This window comes from Molossus molossus, unplaced genomic scaffold (genome assembly GCF_014108415.1).
Source record: "Molossus molossus isolate mMolMol1 unplaced genomic scaffold, mMolMol1.p scaffold_m16_p_1, whole genome shotgun sequence".
NCBI classification, from domain to species: domain Eukaryota; kingdom Metazoa; phylum Chordata; class Mammalia; order Chiroptera; family Molossidae; genus Molossus; species Molossus molossus.
The window spans coordinates 121846507-121868563 of record NW_023425344.1 but is presented as its reverse complement, the minus strand read 5'-3'; the positions used below and the strand labels follow the sequence as shown (position 1 = coordinate 121868563).

At 54.1% G+C, this 22057-nt stretch overlaps 1 protein-coding gene across 1 annotated transcript in view; it reads left to right on the top strand.

The window, feature by feature from the left end:
* CSPG4 (chondroitin sulfate proteoglycan 4) overlaps positions 1-16280 on the top strand; it is a 36578-nt gene extending 20298 nt beyond the window's left edge. The window contains exons 2-10 of the mRNA XM_036279168.1: positions 175-338; positions 1752-5279; positions 6420-6902; positions 7237-7413; positions 9240-9438; positions 9520-9654; positions 9767-9933; positions 13950-14133; positions 14423-16280. Of these exons, the coding sequence (XP_036135061.1) occupies positions 175-338; positions 1752-5279; positions 6420-6902; positions 7237-7413; positions 9240-9438; positions 9520-9654; positions 9767-9933; positions 13950-14133; positions 14423-16239 (6854 nt within the window). The 3' untranslated portion in view covers positions 16240-16280. The remainder of the gene's footprint in view (positions 1-174; positions 339-1751; positions 5280-6419; positions 6903-7236; positions 7414-9239; positions 9439-9519; positions 9655-9766; positions 9934-13949; positions 14134-14422) is intronic.
* The last annotated feature ends 5777 nt before the right edge of the window (positions 16281-22057 follow it).

Sequence of the window (22057 nt, the reverse complement as noted above, 5' to 3'; positions counted from 1 at the left end):
CAGGACCAAGCAGGTGCTGGGATCTGGCTGAGGCCCATGGGACAGCTACATGGGAGAACCATGAGGGTGTGCCAGCATGAAACCCTTCCTTGCAGCCCATGCATTCATGCTATAGCACATGTCCTCCTCCAGGCAAGGGTCTGAGACTTGACCAAGACTCCCTCTCCCACACAGCCTCCTTCTTCGGAGAGAATCACCTGGAGGTGCTTGTGGCCACAGTTCTGACCAACATAGACCTACAGCTACAGTTCTCCACATCCCAGAGTGAAGCCCTACTTCTCCTGGCAGCAGGCCCAACTGACCACCTCCTCCTGCAGCTCTATTCCGGATGCCTGCAGGTCAGTGACATCTCTCTGCTAAACTCTAGCTTTCAATGGCCCCTAACCAGCTGTGTGACCTTGTGCAAGTCATTTTCACCTTGGGGTCTCAAGTTCTCCACTGTGAGATGAACAAGAGCATCCTAGAAGTTGTGAGTTTCTCATGAACTGAATCTGCCCTTCTACTCTCCAACCTCACTTCGTACCACAACTCTAGCTGGCCTTTAGGTGCTAATCACACTGATGACTTTCAGTTTCCTGTATCTATGGTCTCTTGCTATCAAGTCTTTTCTCATTCCATTCCCTCTGCCTAGTGCCTGCCTTACCCACTCCCTGCACTTGCCTAACTCTAGCCTCTCCTTGAAGCCTCAGCATGGACATTTCTTCCCCCTCTCCACCTACCTGTGGTGCTCACTTGGGCTCTGCATAGCATCAATCCTGTCTGTTAATGATGGTAACAATAGTACTGCCACAGCTTCATTATTTTTCCATTGTATCCTTCAAGTCACCACAAGCTATATTAGCAAGGATTCCTCTCTCGATGCTCCCCACTAACCATGAAGAGTTTAAGAACCCACAGTCTTAGTCCAAATGAAAGCCATCTGATTCCACACTGCACTGAGGAGAGGGCTATGGCCGGATCATCCATCAGTCCATCTGCTGCTATCATTGCTTCTCACTGCCATAAGGTGTCACTGTTGAACACAACCTGGTCCTAATACCCTAATACCCTTCCTCTCCGTCAGATGCAATAAGGCCACACCCCTACAGAGGTGCTCCTTACTTGTACTCCCAAGGTTGGTTCTTAATTCTCTGCTCTTTCAGTTCCCCTGCTCTGCCAAGACCCATTCTACCATCTGGTGTCAATGTCCTGGAGACAGAACCATTTCCTTTTCTCTCCCCAAGGATCTCCCCTCACTTTAGGTCAGGGAGCTTTTCTTACTAAACTTTCACAATGCAGAGCCTCTGACTGGGCTACCCTGCACTGAACAGTGAGCCTGGCTGCCTTGGTAACCCCTGTGTTTGCCCCACTCAGGGCCCTCAGCAGGGGTTTCCAGGTACCCATGATGGAATCTTTAGTATTCCAAGGTAATTTTTCTGGTACCTCTCACCCAAGGAGAGGGGGAAAGAAATTTCAAAATCCAGGTTGAATGTCTAGAGAGCATCCTCTGGATGCCAGTTATTTGTGGATAGGGACCACATCTAACTCTGAGGCCTGAGCCCAGAGCCTGTCCAGGCCTCACAGGGATCACTTGGTGAGTGTTCGGAAAATGAGTAAAGAGATGGCAGGAAGGAGAGAGGGGTGGCATGAGAAGACCTTGTCCTAGGCCCTCTGCTCTGGGGATCCCAAGCATTCCTAGGGACTAACTATGCTTTTCCAGAAAAAGTAATAGATTCACAGGGCTGTCTCCCCTACTCCCCATCTCTCCTCAGGTCAGACTTGTCCTAGGCCAGGAGGAGCTGAGGCTACAGACCCCATCAGAGATGCTGCTGAGCAACTCCGTCCTCCATACAGTGGGGCTGACAATGTCAGATGGCTGGGCCTGGTTGTCAATAGATGGGCGCCTCAACAGATCAGCCCCAGTCTCAGGGGGCCCTCTGGAGGTCCCCTATGGGCTCTTTGTCGGGGGCACTGGAAACCTGGGCCTGCCCTACCTGAGGGGAACCAGCCGACCTCTGAGGGGTTGCCTCCATACAGCTACTCTCAATGGCCGCAGCCTCCTTCAGCCACTGACCCTGGACGTGCATGAGGGCTGTGCTGAAGAGTTTTTTGCTGGTGATGATGTGGCCCTGGGCTTCTCTGGACCCAACTCACTGGCTGCTTTCCCTGCCTGGAGCACTCAGAATGGAAGCACCCTGGAGTTTACACTCATCACAAGGAGCCAGCAGGCACCTCTAGCCTTTCAGGCAGGGGGTCAGCATGGGGACTTCATTTACTTGGATGTATTTGAAGGCCACCTGCGGGCTGTAGTGGAGAAAGGCCAGGGCACTGTGTTGCTCCACAACAGTGTGCCTGTGGCAGATGGGCAGCCCCACGAGGTCAGTGTTCACATGGATGCCTACCAGTTGGAAATCTCCGTGGACCAATACCCAACACGTACTTCCAACCGTGGGGTCCTCAGCTACCTGGAGCCACGTGGCAGTCTCCTCCTCGGAGGACTAGATGCAGAGGCCTCTCACCACCTCCAGGAACACCGCCTGGGCCTGGCAGTGGGATCTGTCAGTGTCTCCCTACTGGGCTGCATGGAGGACCTCAGCATTAATGGCCAGAGGTGGGGGCTCCGAGAAGCTTTGCTAACTCGCAACATGGTGGCTGGCTGCAAGCCTGAGGAAGATGAATATGAGGAGGATACTTATGGCCCCTATGAGGTTTTCTCCACCCTGGCACCTGAAGCTTGGCCAGCCATGGAGCTGCCTGAGCCCTGCAAACCTGAACCCGGGCTGCCTCCTATCTTCAACAACTTCACCCAACTGCTGACCATCAGCCCCCTGGTGGTGGCTGAGGGTGGCACAGCCTGGCTTGAGTGGCGGCACGTGCAGCCCACCCTGGACCTGAGGGAGGCTGAGCTGCGCAAATCCCAGGTGCTGTTCAGTGTGAGCCGCGGGCCGCGCCACGGCAAGCTAGAGCTGGACATTCCGGGTGCACAGACTCGGCAAATGTTCACCCTTCTGGATGTGGTGAACCACAAGGCCCGCTTTGTCCACAATGGCTCTGAGGACACCTCTGACCAGCTGGTACTGGAGGTGTCAGTGACAGCTGGGGTACCCGTGCCCTCCTGCCTTCGGAGGGGCCAAACTTACATTCTACCCATCCATGTAAACCCTGTCAATGACCCACCCCTCATCATCTTCCCGCATGGCAGCCTCATGGTGATCCTGGAACATACACAGAAGCCACTGGGGCCGGAGGTTTTCCAGGCCTATGACCCAGACTCCACCTGTGAGGGCCTTACATTCCAGCTCCTGGCTAGCGGCCCCGTGGAACGCCTAGCCCAGCCTGGGGAGCTAGCATCCGAGTTCTCCTGCCGGGAGCTGGAGGCAGGTAGCCTTGCCTATGTCCACAGAGGAGGGCCTGCCCAGGACCTCATCTTCCGTGTCAGTGATGGGCTGCAGGCCAGCTCCTTGGCCACACTGAAGGTGGTGGCTGTCCGGCCAGCCATTCAGATTCGCCATAATACAGGGCTGCGCCTGGCCCAGGGCTCCACTGCACTGGTCTTGCCCACCAACTTGTCAGTGGAGACAAACGCTGTGGGGCAGGATGTGAGTGTGCTATTCCGAGTCACCAGGGCCCTGCAATTCGGGGAGCTGCAGAAGCAGGGGGTAGGGGGAGCAGAGGGCGCGGAATGGCGGGCCACACAAGCCTTCTACCAGCGGGACATGGAGCAGGGCCGCGTGAGGTACCTAAGCACCGACCCACAGCACCGTGCTGAGGACATGGTGGAGAGGCTGGCCCTGGAGGTGCAGGTGGGCCAGGAGATCCTGAGCAATCTCTCCTTCCTGGTGATGATCCAGAGAGCCACGGTGTGGCTGCTGCGGCTAAAGCCACTGCATACTCAGAACACCCGGCAGGAAGCCCTTACCACAGCCCATCTGGAGGCCACGCTGGAGGAAGCAAGCCTGAACCCCATCACTTTCCACTATGAGGTGGTTCAGGCTCCCAGGAAGGGTAATCTGCGGCTCCAGGGCATGCGGCTGTCGGAAGGCCAGGGCTTCACCCAAGATGACCTGCAAGCTGGTCGGGTGACTTATGGGGCCACAGCACGTGCCTCTGAGGTGGTCAAGGATGCCTTCCATTTCCGTGTCACAGCTCCACCACACTTCTCCCCACTCTACACCTTCCCCATCCACATTGGTGGTGACCCAGACGCTCCTGTCCTCACCAACGTTCTCCTCTCGGTCCCTGAAGGGGGTGAGGCTGTCCTCTCTGCTGAACACCTCTTTGTCAAGAGTCTCAACAGTGCCAGCTATCTCTATGAGGTCATGGAGCGGCCCCGCCATGGGAGGTTGGCATGGCAGGGGGCACAAGACAAGAGCACCATGGTGACATCCTTTACCAATGAGGACCTGTTGCATGGTCGTCTGGTGTACCAGCATGATGACTCTGAGACCACGGAAGATGACATCCCATTTGTGGCTACCCGTCAGGGGGAGGGCAGTGGGGGCATGGCCTGGGAGGAGGTACGTGGTGTCTTCCGAGTGGCCATCCAGCCCGTGAATGACCACATCCCCATGCAGACCATCAGCCGAATCTTTCACGTAGCCCGGGGCGGGCGGCGACTACTCACTACAGATGATGTGGCCTTTAACGATGCTGACTCTGACTTTGCTGATGACCAGCTGGTGCTGACCCGTAAGGACCTCCTCTTTGGCAGTATTGTGGCTGTGGATGAGCCCACGCGACCCATCTACCGCTTCACCCAGGAGGATCTCAGGAAGAAGCGAGTACTGTTTGTACACTCGGGGGCTGACCGTGGCTGGATCCAGCTGCAGGTGTCTGATGGGCAGCACCAAGCCACCACATCACTTGAAGTACAGGCCTCAGAGCCCTACCTCCGTGTGGCCAATGATTCGAGCCTTGTGGTCCCTCAAGGAGGCCAGGGCACCATTGACACAGCTGTGCTCCAACTGGACACCAACCTAGATATCCGCAGTGGGGATGAGATCAACTATCATGTCACAGCTGGCCCACACTGGGGTCAGCTGCTCCGGGCAGGCCAGCCAGCCACAGCCTTCTTTCAGCAGGACCTGCTGGATGGGGCCATTCTCTACAGCCACAACGGCAGCCTCAGCCCTCATGACACCATAGCCTTCTCTGTGGATGCAGGGCCTATGCACACGGATACCACTCTACAAGTGACCATTGCTCTAGAAGGGCTGCTGGCCCCATTGCACCTAGTCAAGCACAAGAAGGTCTATGTTTTCCAAGGGGAGGCGACTGAGATCAGAAGGGATCAGCTGGAGGTAAAGGTCTGGGGGATGAGCAGAGATATGGGCCTTCACGCTGTGCATGTGTGGATGTTTCTGGTATGCCTGTGGTAGCTTCTGGGTCTGGTGTGTGTACACACCTCGGGTATGCTCCTGTACACATGCATGTGCCAAGAGTTTCTGGGGAACTTGTACATACAGCTGCCTGTGCATTGTGTGTGCCTTCACATGTCATATGCATGTGTGTATATGCTGTGGCTAACCATGCAGATTCTTGTGACCCAGCCAGGCTCCAAAATCTCTGAATTTGAGCCTATGAATCTGTATTCTAGTAACAATAAGTTATCTGGAGGGTTTTCATAGACACAAACTTTGAGGACTACAGGCCTTGGAGATAGGCTTAGCTGCCCCCCACCCCAGGCTCCCATGTCTTCAGCTCTTTTCCCAGACTTCAGACTAGGACTCAGTCTGGAGAGGGCTGCTGACCTCCCAGGAACCTCACAAGCAACCAGAGGCCTCCCAGCAGGCCCACCAACTTGCTTTGGGATCTCAGGCCAGTCTCTTGCCCTCTCTGTGCCTGACTCTCCTACACTGCCAATTTCTGAGCCCCTCGTGGTTCTGGCTGTCTGGACTTTGGGGCAGAATGTGACTCTACATGTCTGGCATCAAGCTATGTTTGCCCTGGAGAAGGCAGCATTTGAGGCAGGGTTTGAAGTGTCTGGCGTTTTAATAGCAGGAAATGGAGGAACCATATTACAGGCAGAGGGAACAGTCCAGGCAAAGGCACAGAATCAGGAATGTGAATTTGGGGGTGGATGATCAGGCGAGGGAGCTCCCAGCAGCCCTTGGTCTGGATGGGGTCTGCAAGCTCCACAGAGCCTATAGTATCTTGAAATCTGTGCCTCTAGGAAGGATGGGGCGCTCTCTGGTGGTGAGAAGTGGCAATAGTTGGGGTGGGGCAGTGTGTGTGTGTGTGTGTGTGTGTGTGTGTGTGTGTGTGTGTGTACATATGTACGTGTGGGATAATTGTATGTCTCTGTTGTTACGTAAGATTATATGTCTGTATCACTGAATCTGAGAATGTGTGATTGTGTACATCTCAGGGAACGTGTCTCAGAGGCCATGACAGCCTCCCCCTGTGCCTGTGGTGAGTCCCTGTGACCCTCTGTTAACCAGGCAGCCCAGGAGGCAGTGCCACCCGCAGACATTGTGTTCTCAGTGAAGACTTTCCCAAGTGCTGGCTCCCTCGTGATGTTATCTCACAGTACCACTGTGGCTGAGCTGCCAAGGCTGGCCCCTGTGCAGAGCTTCTCTCAGGAGGCAGTGAATGCTGGCAGGGTCCTGTACCTGCATTCCCGCCCTGACGTCTGGAGTGATGCCTTCTCCCTGGATGTGGCCTCGGGCCTGGGTGCTCCTCTTCAGGGTGTCCACATGGAACTGGAGGTGCTGCCCACCACCATCCCACTGGAAGCACAAAACTTCAGTGTCCCCACAGGTGGCACTTGCACCCTGGCCCCTCCACTGCTCCGCATCCCTGGGCCCTACTTCCCTATGCTGCCAGGCCTTGACCTGCAGGTGCTAGAGTCACCCCGGCACGGAGCCCTGCGGAGAGAGGAAGACCCTCAAAACAGGACCCTCGGCACCTTCTCCTGGAGAGAGGTACATTGTCAGGGAGGCCCCAGGGGTACAACCCAGTTCTAGGGGCTGAGTGTGGGAGCCCTAGGGGTGCCCAGTCTGGGGATGTGTGCAGAGAGGAGGCATGGAGCCCACCTTTCTGGAACATGTCTGTTTCAAATGCCTTACCTCATTCTTTCTTCACCAGGAAGATAAAAATGACTGTCCCATTTCCTTCACGCCTTCATTCCTTTACTGGGAGTAAGGGTTGTCCCCACCTGCAGAAACTGAAGCACTGAGGGCCTCAGTCTCCTCCCCAACCCAAGGGCAGGGCATGAAGGGTATTGAGCCTGACCTCCAGCCCTGGGCCGGCCCACAGGTGGAAGAGCAGCTGATCTACTATGTTCATGACGGGAGTGAGACACAGACAGACGGCTTCATCCTGGTGGCCAATGCCTCAGAGAGGGACCGACAGAGCCATCCTGTGGCCTTTGCTATCACCATCCTGCCTGTCAACAAACAACCCCCTGTCCTCACCGCAAACACAGGCCTGCAGGTGAGAACATTCTAGGACCACCTCCCACACCCTCTCCTGGAGAAAGGCCCAGCACACAGCTTCCCTCTCTCTCAGACTGTTTTCTCCTCCTTAAAATAGGGACACGGCCACATGTCTCACTAGGTTGTTGGGAACAGGGAAGAGCTAGTGCCTCAAAAATACAACACAGGTGTGAGCTTTGTTCTTGGACTTTTATAAGTGCAGTGGACAGCCTTGTGAATGGCCATGCTTGGCCCAGCTCTTTCCTGGACTCACTCTCAACAGAAGGGTTTTTCTATGGCTTAGAAGCAGAACTTCTGAAAAAAGTTCTTCAAAGCCCTGAAGAGTGGATTCCAGGTGGGGAACCATTAAGCTCCCCACTTCAACCCCCAGCAAGTAAAGCTCACAGCTTGGTTCCCCAAGCCCCTACCCCCTACACAGGGTACAGTGGTGCCCTCGTTCAGCAAAGGTGGAAGTTGAGGCCCAGACAGGTGACAGAACTTCTCCACAGTCTCAAAACTAGTTGTTAGTGGAACAGAATGGGTGTGGCTTGACCAAGGTCACCCAGCAAGACTGCAGATGAACAAAGTGTGGACTCCAGGTCAGCAGGAGCCATGGGAGTCTTCAAAATAGAGCTGACAGACTATCTGTGACATGAGCACTGGGCATTTTTGTGGTATAGGATGTGCCTCTGGGGAGCGGCTCAGTGGTGGGGAGACCAGTAAAAGGTGGAGTACAGGCTAAGGGCTGCTTTGGGACTCCAGTCAGGCGGTGCTGTCTGGAATCTCAGCAACTGTGCTCATGCCAGGAGCCTCTATACATAGCGGCCCTCCTTCCATAGCTGCAGCGGGTCAGCCTGGGGCCAGGGGAGGGAGCCCAGGCATCCCAGAGGGCTTAGTTCTCCAAGTATGGAAGCCCATCCCCAATATTGCTCACAAGTTGTCAACTCACTAAGACATGTAACAGGCCTCTGGGAATGGGACCCTGCCCTACTGGCAGGGGAGGGCTAAGGAAGGTTCCCCTTCGCTCTGAGGATAGGGAGGGGCAGTCTGCATCCAGGCACACCTCAACCACCCCTTGGGACTTGGAACTGCCCTGACCCCAGTCCATTTCAGTGCTTCAGGACAGTGGCCAGCCATCAGCTTCTCTAGCTCTCTCTGCCTTCCACCCCTTCCCCTCACCTAATAGGGGAGCCCATTTCTAAGTATCCTAGGCAGGCAAAAATCACTGTTTTCTTTCTTTCTTTTTTTTTTCAATCCTCACCCGAGGACATTTTTCCATTTCTTTTGTTCAGGTAGAGCGGGAGGGAGAGAGAGGAACAGAGAGAGAGAGAAACATCGACGTGAAAGGGACACATCGAGTGGCTGCCACCCGCACGACCAACCAGGGCCGGGGACAAACTGCAACCGAGGCACGCGCCCTTAGCGGGAACCGAACCCGGGTCTCTCAGGACCGCAGGCCGACGCTCTAACCGCTGAGCCAAACCGGCCAGGGCAAAAAATCACTGTTTTCATAGTGTGTCCAGTCCTGTCCAGACTCACTATGGAGGGTCTAAGGGAGACCCCCACCCTGCCAGTGAGACAACCGGATTAAGCAGTGTTGTCAGTCAGGCTTGGAGGATTCTGGGGGGTGAGAAGCCCGTGAAGGTAAGAGCTGGGAGCTTCCTGAGGTAGAGGGACATGAGCTGTCCTTGAGGGACAGTCAAAATAAAGGCAGATAGGAGCAGGGAGCCTGGGCATGGGGGCCCTGGGGTAGCAGGAAAAGGTGAATGGGGTGGGGCCCTTTGTGGAGAGGAGCCCAAGATGGGCATTGGTGGCAGCAGAACCTTCATAGGCCTGTGTCCCCAGATGTGGGAGGGGGCCACTGTGCCCATCCCTATGACAGCCCTTAGGGGCACAGACAGCGACTCAGAGCCCGAGGACCTGGTCTACACCATCGAGCAGCCCAGCAATGGACGGGTAGTGCTGCAGACGGCACTGGGCACCGAGGTCCACAGCTTCACACAGGCCCAGCTGGACAGTGGGCTCGTGCTGTTCTCACACAGAGGTGGGTGCTGAGAAGTGGGGACACCCTGAGGATGGGGTACCAGCATGAACTAGTAAGACCCAACTCTACATCTGCCCCCAGGAGCCCTGGATGGAGGCTTCCACTTCAGCCTCTCTGACGGCAAGCACACTTCCCCTGGACACTTCTTCCATGTGACGGCCCAGAAGCCGCTGCTCCTTACACTGGAGGGCAGCCGGACACTAACTGTCTGCCCAGGTAGGTCTGCCTAGTGTGAGTGGCACGCCACACTCAGGATGCCTTTCCAGCAGTCACAGGCCTTGCTCTGACTGCTGGTCTAAGTCTGACAGGCCCCTTTTGCCTCTCACAGGGACTGTCGAGCCGCTCAGCAGCCAGAGCCTGAGAGCCAGCTCCAGCACAGGAACCGACCCCCACCACCTGCTCTACTGGGTGGTGCAGGGCCCCCAGCTTGGCCGACTATTCCACACCCAGCAGAGAAGCACGGGGGAGGCCCTGGTGAATTTCACTCAGGCTGAGGTAGGGGCCTAACTATAGCCACAGCTCAGGTGGCCCACTCTGCCATGGATACATGTGGACATAGGTACCAGGTCCAGCATAGCTGGCAGCACGCTTCCTGGGCCTCTTATGGTCCACACCATGCATGCCTTACCCTCCAAGAGCCACTAGCCCATAGGACAAACAGGGCGTAGTGTTCCATGGTGATAAAGAAGGATGCAGGATTTCAGGGCGACAGGGTCTCAGAACAGGGATCAGGTCCTGGGACTTGGCTTCCAGAAGGAAGACGCAATTGGACCCAAGGGGCTAGAAAGTGTATATTGGGTGGGGTCCACTAGTATACCCCAGTGGCTGGTAAAGGGCAGTGTTTGGTTCAAGGGACAGAGTTTGAGATGAAGGCAGCTGTTGGGCCTGTGGATAGAGGTATGAGCCTGGGTCTCAGATCAGGACCAGCAAGAAGCAGAGCAGGTCCTGGGAGCATGTGAGTGGACAGAAGGTAGCTGAGTAGGTCCAGCACGGAGTGGAGCTACCACCTGTCCATCACTGCAGTGTCAGGGCTTGGCTGTCACAGAACATGGCAGAGGTTGTCACTAAACAGATTGCGAGGCTTCTGGGATCACAGAGCTCTGTGCTAACTGTACCAGTACCAGTACCCATCACTTAATGCCCCTTCTAAACACAGGAGGTGCCAGGTCAGCCTTGGTTCTCCCAAAGACAGAGCTGGCTAAGAGTTTTCAGGCCTCAGGAAAGGAGGGGCTTTAATGGGGGTGGGAAAGGTTTCTTGGGTCTTTCATATCAACATCCACTAGGCTTGGGTTCTCTGTTCTCTTGGAGCCCTGGCTTCTGCTATGGCCCCCGTCCTGCCCCTCCCTATAATGAAATATTCAGCTGGTTGGAGGCTGCAGCCACTGTGCACCCTGAGTCCCTGGGAGCCTTTGTCATCAGATGCCCAGGAAGTGGAAGAAAATGGACCAGGCCTTCAGAGCCCTGCCCCCACCCTACAGTGCTTCTCCCCACATCCCAGCAATCTGAAAGACCAGGCTGTACAGCCACCAATGGGTGGGCTGGCAGGGCCATACAGAGAAGCCTGGAGGAGACTGCATGGCAGAGACCCATCCATACTTGGGGAAGGTGGTATCTTACATCACCACTGCCCCACAGTAGTCTGAGTTGGGTGGGGCAGAGAACAGGTATCCCCATTTCGCAGCTGAAAAAACTGAGGCTCACAGAGGTCAAGTGACTTTATTCAGAGCACACGGCTAGTAAGATGCAAACTATGATTGTGCCTTCTGACTGTTAGTCCAAGGTTTCTTTCCCTAGATGACACTGCTTCCTCCCAGAGCTCAGGGACCCTCTCCACCTTGCCTGTGATTTGCCCCACCCTCAAACAGATCCCTCCCACCCAATATGCTCCTATAGCCAGGCATTCAGCCTCCCACTCCTACTCCCAGGGGTCTTCATTTCCTTTCTGCCCACCCTTCAGCCTGGGCCAAAGATTACAGCTCGCTGTCCTTGCAGGCCACATCTGGCTGACAGATGTATTTTAAGTGGCCTGCACAATGCACTTAATATTTTTGTTTGTTTGTTTTAATGCACTCAGCATTTGAGTCGCATTTAATATTTTTAAATTAATGGTCAACATACAACCTTTGAGACATATCAAAAAAATCAAATTTGTCCTGGCCAGTTTGGCTTAGCAGTTACAGTGTCAGCCCGCAGACAAAAGAGTCACGGGTTTGATTCCAGTCAAGGGCACGTACCTCAGTTGCGGTTCAGTCCCTGGCCTTGGTTGGGATCATGCGGAAGGCAACCAATCAATGTGTCTCCCTCACATCGAAGTTTCTCTCTCTCTTTCTCCCTCCTTTCCTCCCACTCTATCTAAAGATAAATGGAAGAATATCTTCAGTGAGGATTTAAAAAAAAAAACACAACTAATTTGCAGGGGGTTTTTTTATCCTCACCCAAGGACATTTTTCAATATTTTGTTCAGATAGAGTTGGAGGGAAAGAGAGAGAGAGAAACATCGACGTGAAAGGGACACATCGAGTGGCTGCCACCCACATGATCCAACCGGGGCTGGGGACAAACTGCAACTGAGGTACGTGCCCTTAGCGGGAACCAAACCTGGGTCTCTCTGGACCGCAGGCCGACGCTCTAACCACTGAGCAAAACCGGCCAGGGATAATTTACAGTTTTTTAAAGTCCTGTGTTCCCTCTTACGGGAACCAGCTGAGAAGCTGCCACCCCTTTAACTGGGCTGTGCTCCCATTGCCACAACCCCACTCTCCTAGAAATCTCCTGCATCAATCATTTTCCATTTTACTATTATGCAAGTCTTATTTTTCTAGAGAAGGAAAATAGTTCTGTGTCTTCTAAAAGGGGAAAACAAAAGATAAGCTAAGAGGACACAGTTGGATCAGAAGGGGGAAGGAGTTTACTTCTTTGTGAAAATGAAGACTATGCCTGGTGTTTAACACGCAGACAGCCCTAGCACGCGGCAGGTTGGCTAGAGGAGTTGCTGAGGGAAAGTGGTCAGAGGTGAGGTCGAAGGTGTAATGGGGTCACAGCAGGGTCTCTGTAGTCAAATGATAAGCTATTGCACTATTTGAGCAAGATTGACATAACCTTACTTTACAAAGTCTTACTCTGGCTTTTGTAATAAGAACAGACTGTGGGGAGGAGGGGAGCAGAGGCCAAAGCTGGGCCATAATTAGGAGGGCTACTGCCATAATCCAGGTCAGAGATGATGGGGCATGGGAAGAGGAGGGAAGTCAGGAATGATGCCAGAGTTTGACCTGAGCTGTTGGAAAAATAGAGCTGCTGCTGTCTTCTGCAGTGGGAGAACAGAAAGGTGGGCAGGTCAAGGGTCCTCATGGTGCACATGGCATTTGAGACACCCACTAGACATCCCTGAGGAGCTGCTGAGGACACAAGTAGATATGAGAGGCTGAAGTTCGAGAGAGAACAATCCAGGTGGGAGATACACATAAGGGTCGTCCCTGGCACTGAGGACTGAATGAGGGCACGTGGGGCCTACCTGTAGATGGAGAAGAATCTCAAGGCCAAGCCATAGATGTTGGGGAGAAGAGGAGGGACCAAGAAAGTCTGTGAAGGAGCAACTACTGAGGTAGGAAGAAAACCAAGACAGCGGGCCATCCTGGAAGCAAGGGTGCATTGAGGAGGGCATGCTCCCATGTGGCATACACTGCTGAGCCGGTAAAATGAGGCCTGACAACCCACCATTGGATCAAACAACATGGAGGCCACTGGTGCCCCTGGCCAGAACAGGAGCAAAGCCTTGGTGGAGTACACTTAGGACAGCATGAGGGGAGTGTGGGCTATTCTGTTTGTAGTTTTGCTACAAAGAACAGCAAGATACCTTATGTGTATCTCCCACCCGGATTGTTCTCTCTCGAACTCCAGCCTCTCATATCTACTTGTGTCCTCAGCAGCTCCTCAGGGATGTCTAGTGGGTGTCTCAAATGCCATGTGCATCCTTGACCTGCCCACCTTTCTGTTCTCCCACAGCAGAAGACAGCAGCTCTATTTTTCCAACAGCTCAGGTCAAGGGGGAGGTGGCAAATGTTTGTGGGAAAAGTGAAGTTAAGTTTTCTCTTTAAGATGGAACAAAGAATAACTATGGCATAATGATGGGAATGATCCATTTGGGGGGAAATTGATGCCACACAAAAAATAAGGGAGATGGTCTCTGTCAAGAGAAACACAGGTAGCATATTGCTTTCCCCAGAAGCTCAGAGAAGAGATGTGCTCAAGGTGGCAAAGCCCAGATTTGACACAGTCTGGGTCTTCAATGCCACTTGACCTAGTGGTGACCCACTGAGTCAGGGAGAGAGTGCACAAGTTATAGACACAGAGTCAGGCACAACTGGGAGAGCCTAGAGTGAGGCTGAGAGGCTATTGCCATAATCCAGGGGTGGTCTGGGGAGGGTGGCTGAGGGCCCAGTGCCAGCCTGGGAGGGGGTTGCTGGGCACAGATGCTGAATCTACCTCATCCTAATGATGGGGGTCTCCCACAGGTATATGCCGGGAGTGTTTTATATGAGCACGAGATGCCTGCTGAGCCCTTCTGGGAGGCCCGTGACACCCTGAAGCTCCGGCTGTCCTCGCCTCCTGCCCCCGATGTAGCCACCACCTTTACTGTCGCTGTATCTTTTGAGGCTGCCTGTCCCCAGCGCCCTAGCCGCCTCTGGAGGAACAAAGGTGAACAGCACGATAGGCTAGCAAAGTTAAGGGGACACTGGGAGAGACCCAAAGAGAAGTGGACACAATGCCAGGGTCAGCCCCCAGGACCTGGATGTTAAAGGGAGGGTGGAAAGATAGAGAGACTTTGAGGTCAAAGGGAGACATGGTCCTTGTTCTTCCTGGGAATCCTGAACCCCATCCTGAGGTACCTGGTCTGAGTGGGAAAGCAAATCTTGCCTTGGGGACCCTGGTCTGAGGGTCCATGGTTCTTCCCTCAGTGGACTGAACCTAGCCTTTTTACCCCCAGGTCTCTGGGTCCCTGAAGGCCAGCGGGCCAAGATCACTAGAGCCACCCTTGATGCCTCCAACCTCCTGGCCAGCGTTCCTTCGTCCCAGCGCTCAAAGCATGATGTGCTGTTCCAGGTCACGCAGTTCCCTGCCTGGGGCCAGCTGCTGCTGTCCGAGGAGCCCCTCCATGCTGGGCAGCCTCACTTCCTGCAGTCTCAGCTGGCCTCAGGGCAGCTAGTGTATGCCCACAGTGGTGGGGACACCCAGCCAGATGGCTTCCGCTTCCATGCCCATCTCCAGGGGCCAGCAGGGGCCTCCTTGGTGGGACCCCAAACCTCAGAAGCTTTCACCATCACAGTACGAGATGTGAATGAGCAGCCACCTAGGCCACAGGCCTCCATCCCACTCCGGCTCACCCGCGGCTCCCGCGCCTCAATCTCCCGGGCCCAGCTGAGTGTGGTGGACCCAGACTCGGCTCCCGAGGAGATCGAGTTCAACGTGCAACAAGCACCCCACAACGGCTTCCTGAGCCTGGCAGGGGCCAGTGTGGGGCCTGTGAGCCACTTCACGCAAGCCGATGTGGATGCAGGGCGGCTGGCCTTTGTGGCCAATGGGAGCAGTGTAGCAGGCATCTTCCAGTTGAGCATGTCTGACGGGGCCAGTCCACCCCTGACCATGTCCCTGGCAGTGGATGTATTGCCCTCCACCATTGAGGTGCAGCTACGGGCACCCTTAGAGGTGCCTCAAGCTTTAGGGCACTCCTCACTGAGCCGGCAGCAGCTCCAGGTGGTTTCAGACCGGGAGGAGCCAGACGCCACATACCACCTCCTCCAGGGGCCCCAGTACGGTCATCTTCTGGTGGGCGGGCAGCCAGCTGCAGCCTTCAGCCAGCTCCAGGTAGACCAGGGTAAGGTGGTCTTTGCTTTCACTAACTTCTCCTCCTCTCATGACCACTTTAATGTCCTGGCACTGGCCAGGGGTGCCAATACATCAGCCACAGTGAACGTTACTGTGAGGGCTCTGCTGCATGTGTGGGCAGGTGGGCCATGGCCCCAGGGTGCCACCCTGCGCCTGGACTCCACCATCCTAGATGCGGGTGAGTTGGCCAACCACACAGGCAGTGTGCCCCGTTTCCGGCTCCTGGTGGGACCCCGGCATGGCCGCGTGGTCCATGTGCCCAAGGATGGCCAGCCTGTGGAGCAGTTCACACAGCAGGACCTTGAGAATGGAAGGCTAGGGCTGGAGGTAGGCAGGCCAGAGGGTAAATCCCCTGGCCCCGCAGGTGACAGTATCACTCTAGAGCTGTGGGCAAGAGGTGTCCCACCTGCTGTGGCCTCACTGGACTTTGCCACTGAGCCTTACAATGCAGCCCAGCCCTACAGCGTGGCCCTGCTCAGTCTCCCTGAGTCTGCTCAGATCGAAGCAGGAAGGCCAGAGAGCAGCCCCCCAGCTGGCGAGCCAGGGCCAGCAGCCTCCAGCCCCATGCCCACTGTGGCCAGAGGGGGCTTCCTGGGCTTCCTCGAGGACAACATGTTCAGCATCATTATCCCTGTGTGCCTGGTCCTCCTGCTTCTAGCACTCATCTTACCCCTGCTCTTCTACCTCCGCAAACGCAACAAGACAGGCAAGCACCACGTCCAAGTGCTGGCAACCAAGCCCCGCAACAGCCTGGCCGACGACACGGAGACCTTTCGCAAAGTGGAGCCCAGCCAGGCCATCCCACTCACAGCTCTGCCTGGTCAGAGGCCCCCACCAGGGGGCCATCCCGACCCAGAGCTGCTGCAATTCTGCCGGACATCCAACCCTGCCCTCAAAAATGGCCAGTACTGGGTATAAGTCCTATCCTGGGCCCAGATGTTGGCAGGCCAGGGACAGGCTTGCTCAGGCCCCAGCCTCATTGCTCCCATGCCCTGGTGCTGTCTGAGTGTTCCCAGAGCCAGAAAGACCTGAGGACACCAGGGGTGGAGGGTACTGTGAGGAAGTCCCAGGGGTCTGAACAGAGTGGAATCAAGAACTGGAATCTCCCCAGCTCACTCCATGCCTGGAGAACTATAGGGGCCACGGGCAGAGGCAGGCTCAAGGAGTCAGTCCCCTGCCCTGGAGCTAGTTTGGGCTGTTGAAACCAGAGCAACCTCCTATGTGGGTCAGGACTCTGAGTCCTGGGTCTATGACCTTAGGTGAGTCACCCCTAACCCTCTTAAAAGCAAGGAAAGGTCTGTGACCTTAGGTGAGTCACCCCTAACCCTCTTAAAAGCAAGGAAAAGAACAGAAAGAGGGGCAGACGTGTTCCTGGGTGCTCCCTTCAAGCCAGGCCTCCCCTCGTCTCTTTCCCAGGCTTGAGAGGAAAACTTTTCCCCTGGTCTTTTAGGGAGATGATATTCCTGGAGCAGATGACAAGAGAGAGCTCCTCCACTCTCTGGAAAGCATAATCCAGTAGAATGTGTTCAGAGTGCAAGATGGGTGGGTTGCTCTGGGGATGGGTTTATATAAGGGAGATTGCAAAGAGTTGAGTTAGCCTGGACTAATGGAGCCTCTGACAATGTGGGATGGAGGAGGGTCTGAGGCCAGTTAATTACCACCTCTATAGGATAAGGGCTAAGCAAGCATGGGTCTGTGGCCCTGCAGCAGATTGGGCTGGGGAGCATGCAGGGTCTGATGCCATGGGCACTGTAATGCCTATGCTCTCCTAAGGACTGGAGAGCAGGCAGTTGGGGACACTTGGCTCCATGGGGCCTAGATAAACGGTGCTTCCGAGGTTCTGGACAGCTGTGTGTTGTTTGTCTGACCATGCACTGGGCCCTTGTCCACACCAGCCTGCACTTCCCCTGGGCCTCAGCCAGCAGGATGGCCAGGGCCACAAGAGCCCTGAACCTCTACCTCCTAGGGCCTTTCAGATCTCTACCCCATCTTTGTGGGATGGGACCAAAGCCCTTTGGTTTAGTAGACATAGTCTAGCCCCTCTCCAAAGAGCTTAAAGCTAAAAAGGAAACCAAGAGATGTTCAATGTTTAGCCTTAGATTTTTTTAGCCTGAGTTTTGGCTTCCTCAGTCCTATCCCTCCCTACCCACATCTCAAGAGGTTAGAGCAGCAAAGGTGAGGAGAGTGATGGGGGACCCCAGGCTGGGCCCTGGTGCTATTGGGCCCCTAGAAATGTTTACAAGGAAGCTCCCTAGAAATGTTTACAAGGAAGGTTTCTGCTGGCCTATAACTTTCCAACAACGGACAAAGGGTCCTCAAAGGCAAAGTAAGCAGCAAGGATTCTGAAAGCTGTTCCTGTGTGTAGCCCAAGAGGTTGTCATTTGGTTAGGGGTCGGTTTGAGACACTGGGTCACCAGAAGGCCCCCTCTGAGTTCCTGAGGAGCCACCACCCTCTGACCCTTTCCCTTTGGAGGGTCTCCCAGGATTGGGGGCAATGGAGACAGATTCTAGGTCCCAGGCAATACCCCAGGTTGAAGTCCTCAGAAGAAGCATGAGAGATGTCAGAGCTATGGGATGGAGGGCAGGGGCCTGAGCACAGCCAGATTTGGGGTGGAGAGCCCCAGCCAGCCTTTGGCAGCTGACCTGTGTTTGGGAACCAGAGTCACCTCTTTCCTGTGCCTCAACATCTGTAATATCTAAACCAGAAACTAGGGCAAGAGAGGAGATCTCCTCCTCTCTCCCCACTGGTTGCCCCCAGACTATCTCTCCCTCTGATACCCTTTATTTTTTTAATATATTTTTATGAATTTCAGAGAGAGGAAGGGAGAGAGAGATAGAAACATCGATGAGAGAGAAACCTTGACCAGCTGCCTCTTGCATGCCCCCTGACCAGGAATCGAACCGGTGACCATCTGGTGCATGAAATGACACTCAACCGAGCCACACCTGCTGGGCTCTGCTGCCTTTTACATCTCAGCATATGGCTGCCTAGATCCTATCACTCCCTCAGAAGGTTCAGCAGAACACCTAAAATACTGTTGTGTCACTGCAGAAAGGGCCTCAGAGAATCACAGAGAGACAGAGTCAGAGAGGGGAGAATCACACACGGCAAGGCAGCAGTAGAGTAGACCAGACCCCTAGGCCCAGCCAGCTCAGCCAGGGCCCATAGGTGGAGATCCCCACAGAGACTCCTTCATACCCAGAGCTCACAATCCTGGCCTGACTTCCTGATCTCTTCAGCACCCTCCAGGCCAGCATCACAAAGGTTCCAGCCGAGGCTGTCTCCATGCTACACCCCATGCTTTCCCCTGCCCCTCCCAGAAGCCCAGGGCTGGATCCTCAGAGCTCTGATATCTGAGGCCATTCTCCACCTTGGAACTGTAAGCCAAGATAAGGGTGACAGACCCTCCAGGCAGGACCTGGCCTCAGCTTGGATTTCCCCCAGAGGACTGACACAGCCCTCTCTATTACAGGCCTGCCTGCCCTGCCCCAGATGTCTACTCTGGCTCCTCTAAGCCTCTGCTGGACAGTGGGCTGGCACCCAAGGAATTGTGCCAGCAGCTCTGTCAGGATCTTAACAGATTCCAGATATGCCCCCGAGGCTTAAGGGAGTTAGTTGCTGTCCACTTTACAAAATAATTTGCCATCTCCTTCTGTTAAGGAGCCAGCTCCTCCTAGGCACTGAGGATAGAAGCCAACCTGTATACAAGTGATCAGGAATGTCTGGGAGCCTCTGACCCTCTTTCTTATACACACACACACAGTGTATTTGTACAAACAGTTGTGCACCTTCAGATCTTCAAACATCCAACACAGAGATAAATGCCTGCCTACATAATACATATATGCACACACAAAATTTGAAGATATATGCTCCTTACCTGTGGCCTTCCCACAGTCCCAGGAGCTGGCCACATTGAGCCGAGGGCCAAGATGCCCTGCCCATCCAGGGACCCAAGCTGACATCAGCAGAACTGGGAAGTACCCCACAACGGGGGTGTGGGAAGCAAAGTAGGGGGTTCCAGAGAGGCCCAGATCTCTGGGTACCCAGTTTGGAAGCCTTGCCCACCAACCTAAATGGTTTAACCTCTTAGGTGCTAAAAAAGGGGCTGTTTCTGAGCCCCTCTCCTTATTCTAGAAGAGGGCCCTTTAAGTGGAGTTGCTATGGCAGCTGTGGAACCCACAGAGCTAGAACCATCATTGTCCAATAGAAAGCAGGAGAAATGGTCCCCCACCACCACCTCTGCTGACCAATGGGAACTGCTAGGGTTGCTGACATCTTCCTCTGGCCCTGAAGATTCCAGATCTTAAAGGAATGAAGGTACTGGGCAGCCCCACCAGCGTTCTCTGGTTGGGTCTCCTATTCCTGGCCATACATGTGAGTGAGCCCTGGCAAGTGGGTGGAGCAAGAATGGAAACCAGACCTACAGGACCCTTTTTTCCAAAGCTCCTGGCCCACCCTAGGTTCTCTCAATTAACACCACCCCTATGTAGTTACTGCTATGATCAGTCAGGCGTTAGAAAGGGTATTTTGTGCCAAAACTGCTATAGGGAATGCAGATAGAAATCCACCCAGCCTTTCCTGAAGATCCCCAGACCTGCAAATGAGTAACTACCATACCATGTCACCTAACCCAGTGTTATGAGCTGCCTGATGAGGGGAAGCCCAGAATGAGAGGACAGCTGACTCTGTTGGCTTCCTTCTCTTTTTAAAGAGTATTGGGCCTTTCCCTGGAAGGATCAGCCATACAGCCACTAAAGCCGAACACACCCAACTTACCTCCTGATAACATTTCCATTCTCAGTGCAATGAGGTGCAGTATTTAACTGATAGCCGCTGTGTGCCAGCTCCTCAGAGGGCCCCCGTGGCCACTACGATAAAGAGTGCATTATACAGTGTTCTTTCATGTTTCTGCTGTCCTAAGAGCTCCTAAAGGCAGAAGAGCCCTTGGTTAAGTCAACCAGTGGCTAAGAAGGAGCTTTCTACCTGAGCACATCCTCACTGGGACCTGAGGGAGCTCCCCTGCTCCCAATCTGGAAACTGCCAACTCTGTTAGGCTGGAGCTGGGAGCTAATCCCAAGGCTTCCCTCTGATGTTTAGTGAGATCACAAAGGGCTCAAGTGACCACTTCTGAAGGCCCAAATTCAGTGAGTTGTCTAAGTTTTTGCTGCTCAAAGTAGGATCCATGGACCAGCAACACCAGCATCACCTGGGGGCTTGTTGGAAATGAGGAATCTCAGGTGCACCCCAGAGTTGCTGAATCACATTCTGCATTTGAACAAAGTGCCAGGTACTTGAAATGCAACCAAACAGCAAAACTGAACACATACTGACTAAGTCCTCCCTCTCAACCTCTGGGGAAACTGAGCCAGGAGAGGCAGGGACCAGGCCAACATCACACAAAGGCAGCAATATCAACCTTTTTCATCTCATGTCATACATAAACTAATTACTAAAATTCTGTGGCACACCCAAAAATATATTTTTTACCAATCTGACAAAAAATTAGATATAACTTTGATTCATTCCCACTAGATGGCTATTGTTGTGTTGGCTGTTGTCATTTGTTGTTGTTGTTGTTGTTGTTGACAATCTAAGGGAAAAGAGGTCCGTGCCCCTGACTAGTCAGATACTGCATATTTTTAAAAATTCTTGCAGCACACCAATGTGTCCTGGCACACCAGTTGAAAATCACTGCACTAAGCAATGACCCAGGTGGAAGGAAGGAAGACCTCATGACTCTGTTCCCCGTGTCTTTCACTCCAGTGGCAATAGATGTTTACTGAACATCTACTGAGCACCTAATCTTGGGCTGTCTGTCCTTCTCCCCTACACTCTTTTGAAGTTCCCATATACCCCACACATTTGGGGAGATAGGGTTCTGATGTGGGGGTTCCTGCTCCAGGGGCCTCCAGTGAGGCAAAGAGGGAAGCAAAGGAGGGTGAGGCTGGCAGCCAGATCTGTTCCAGAGGGGAGAGTCTTCAGGAAGCAGCCACTCCCATCCTGACCTCCCAAAGACTGGTCTCTGGGAAATGCAGCAGACCCTATACCCTACTTTCTGCCACCAATTTGGTCCTTTCCTCCCTGGCCCCTCCCGACCTGTCTTGGTTCCACATGCAGAGTGAGAAACAAAGGGAGGTGTTGAGCCAAAGTCACCAGCCAATGTATCTGTTTCACCTATAGGGGAGTAACAGGGGACAGCAGAGAAGGGGAAAGAAGCTGCCTGTCAGGCTACCAGCCAGGCCTGATCAGGAAGGAGGGGGTTGGGCCTCCCAAAGCTCTCTGTCCCACAGAGGGTGGAAGTAAGAGAGGCTGCCACACTAACTGTCCCTTCTGCCTCCCAGAACAGATATCAGCCATGGCCCCAGCCTGTATGCTGCCCTGGGTCTAGCACCCAACTCCCATCCCAAGTTGCTGAGACCCTGGCGTGAGTGACGGTCCTTGGTACCTTATAGCAAACAGAGTTCAATGCTGTGTGCTCCTTCAGGGCAGTGTCCAGCCTGGCCCAGGGATAGGTGCATAGTAGATGTTCAGTAAACATCTACTGCTGGATTATAGCCCCTCCATTCCACCAGACCAAGAGGTCTCTAACCACCAATCCCATCCAGACATCTTTTCTTTTTTTTCTCTCTTTTTTTAAAATATATTTTTAATTTCAATTCAACAAAACTGAAGTAAGCCTGCCAGTTACACATTAGACTTCACACATTCACCTTCCCTTCCCAATCCCCCAAA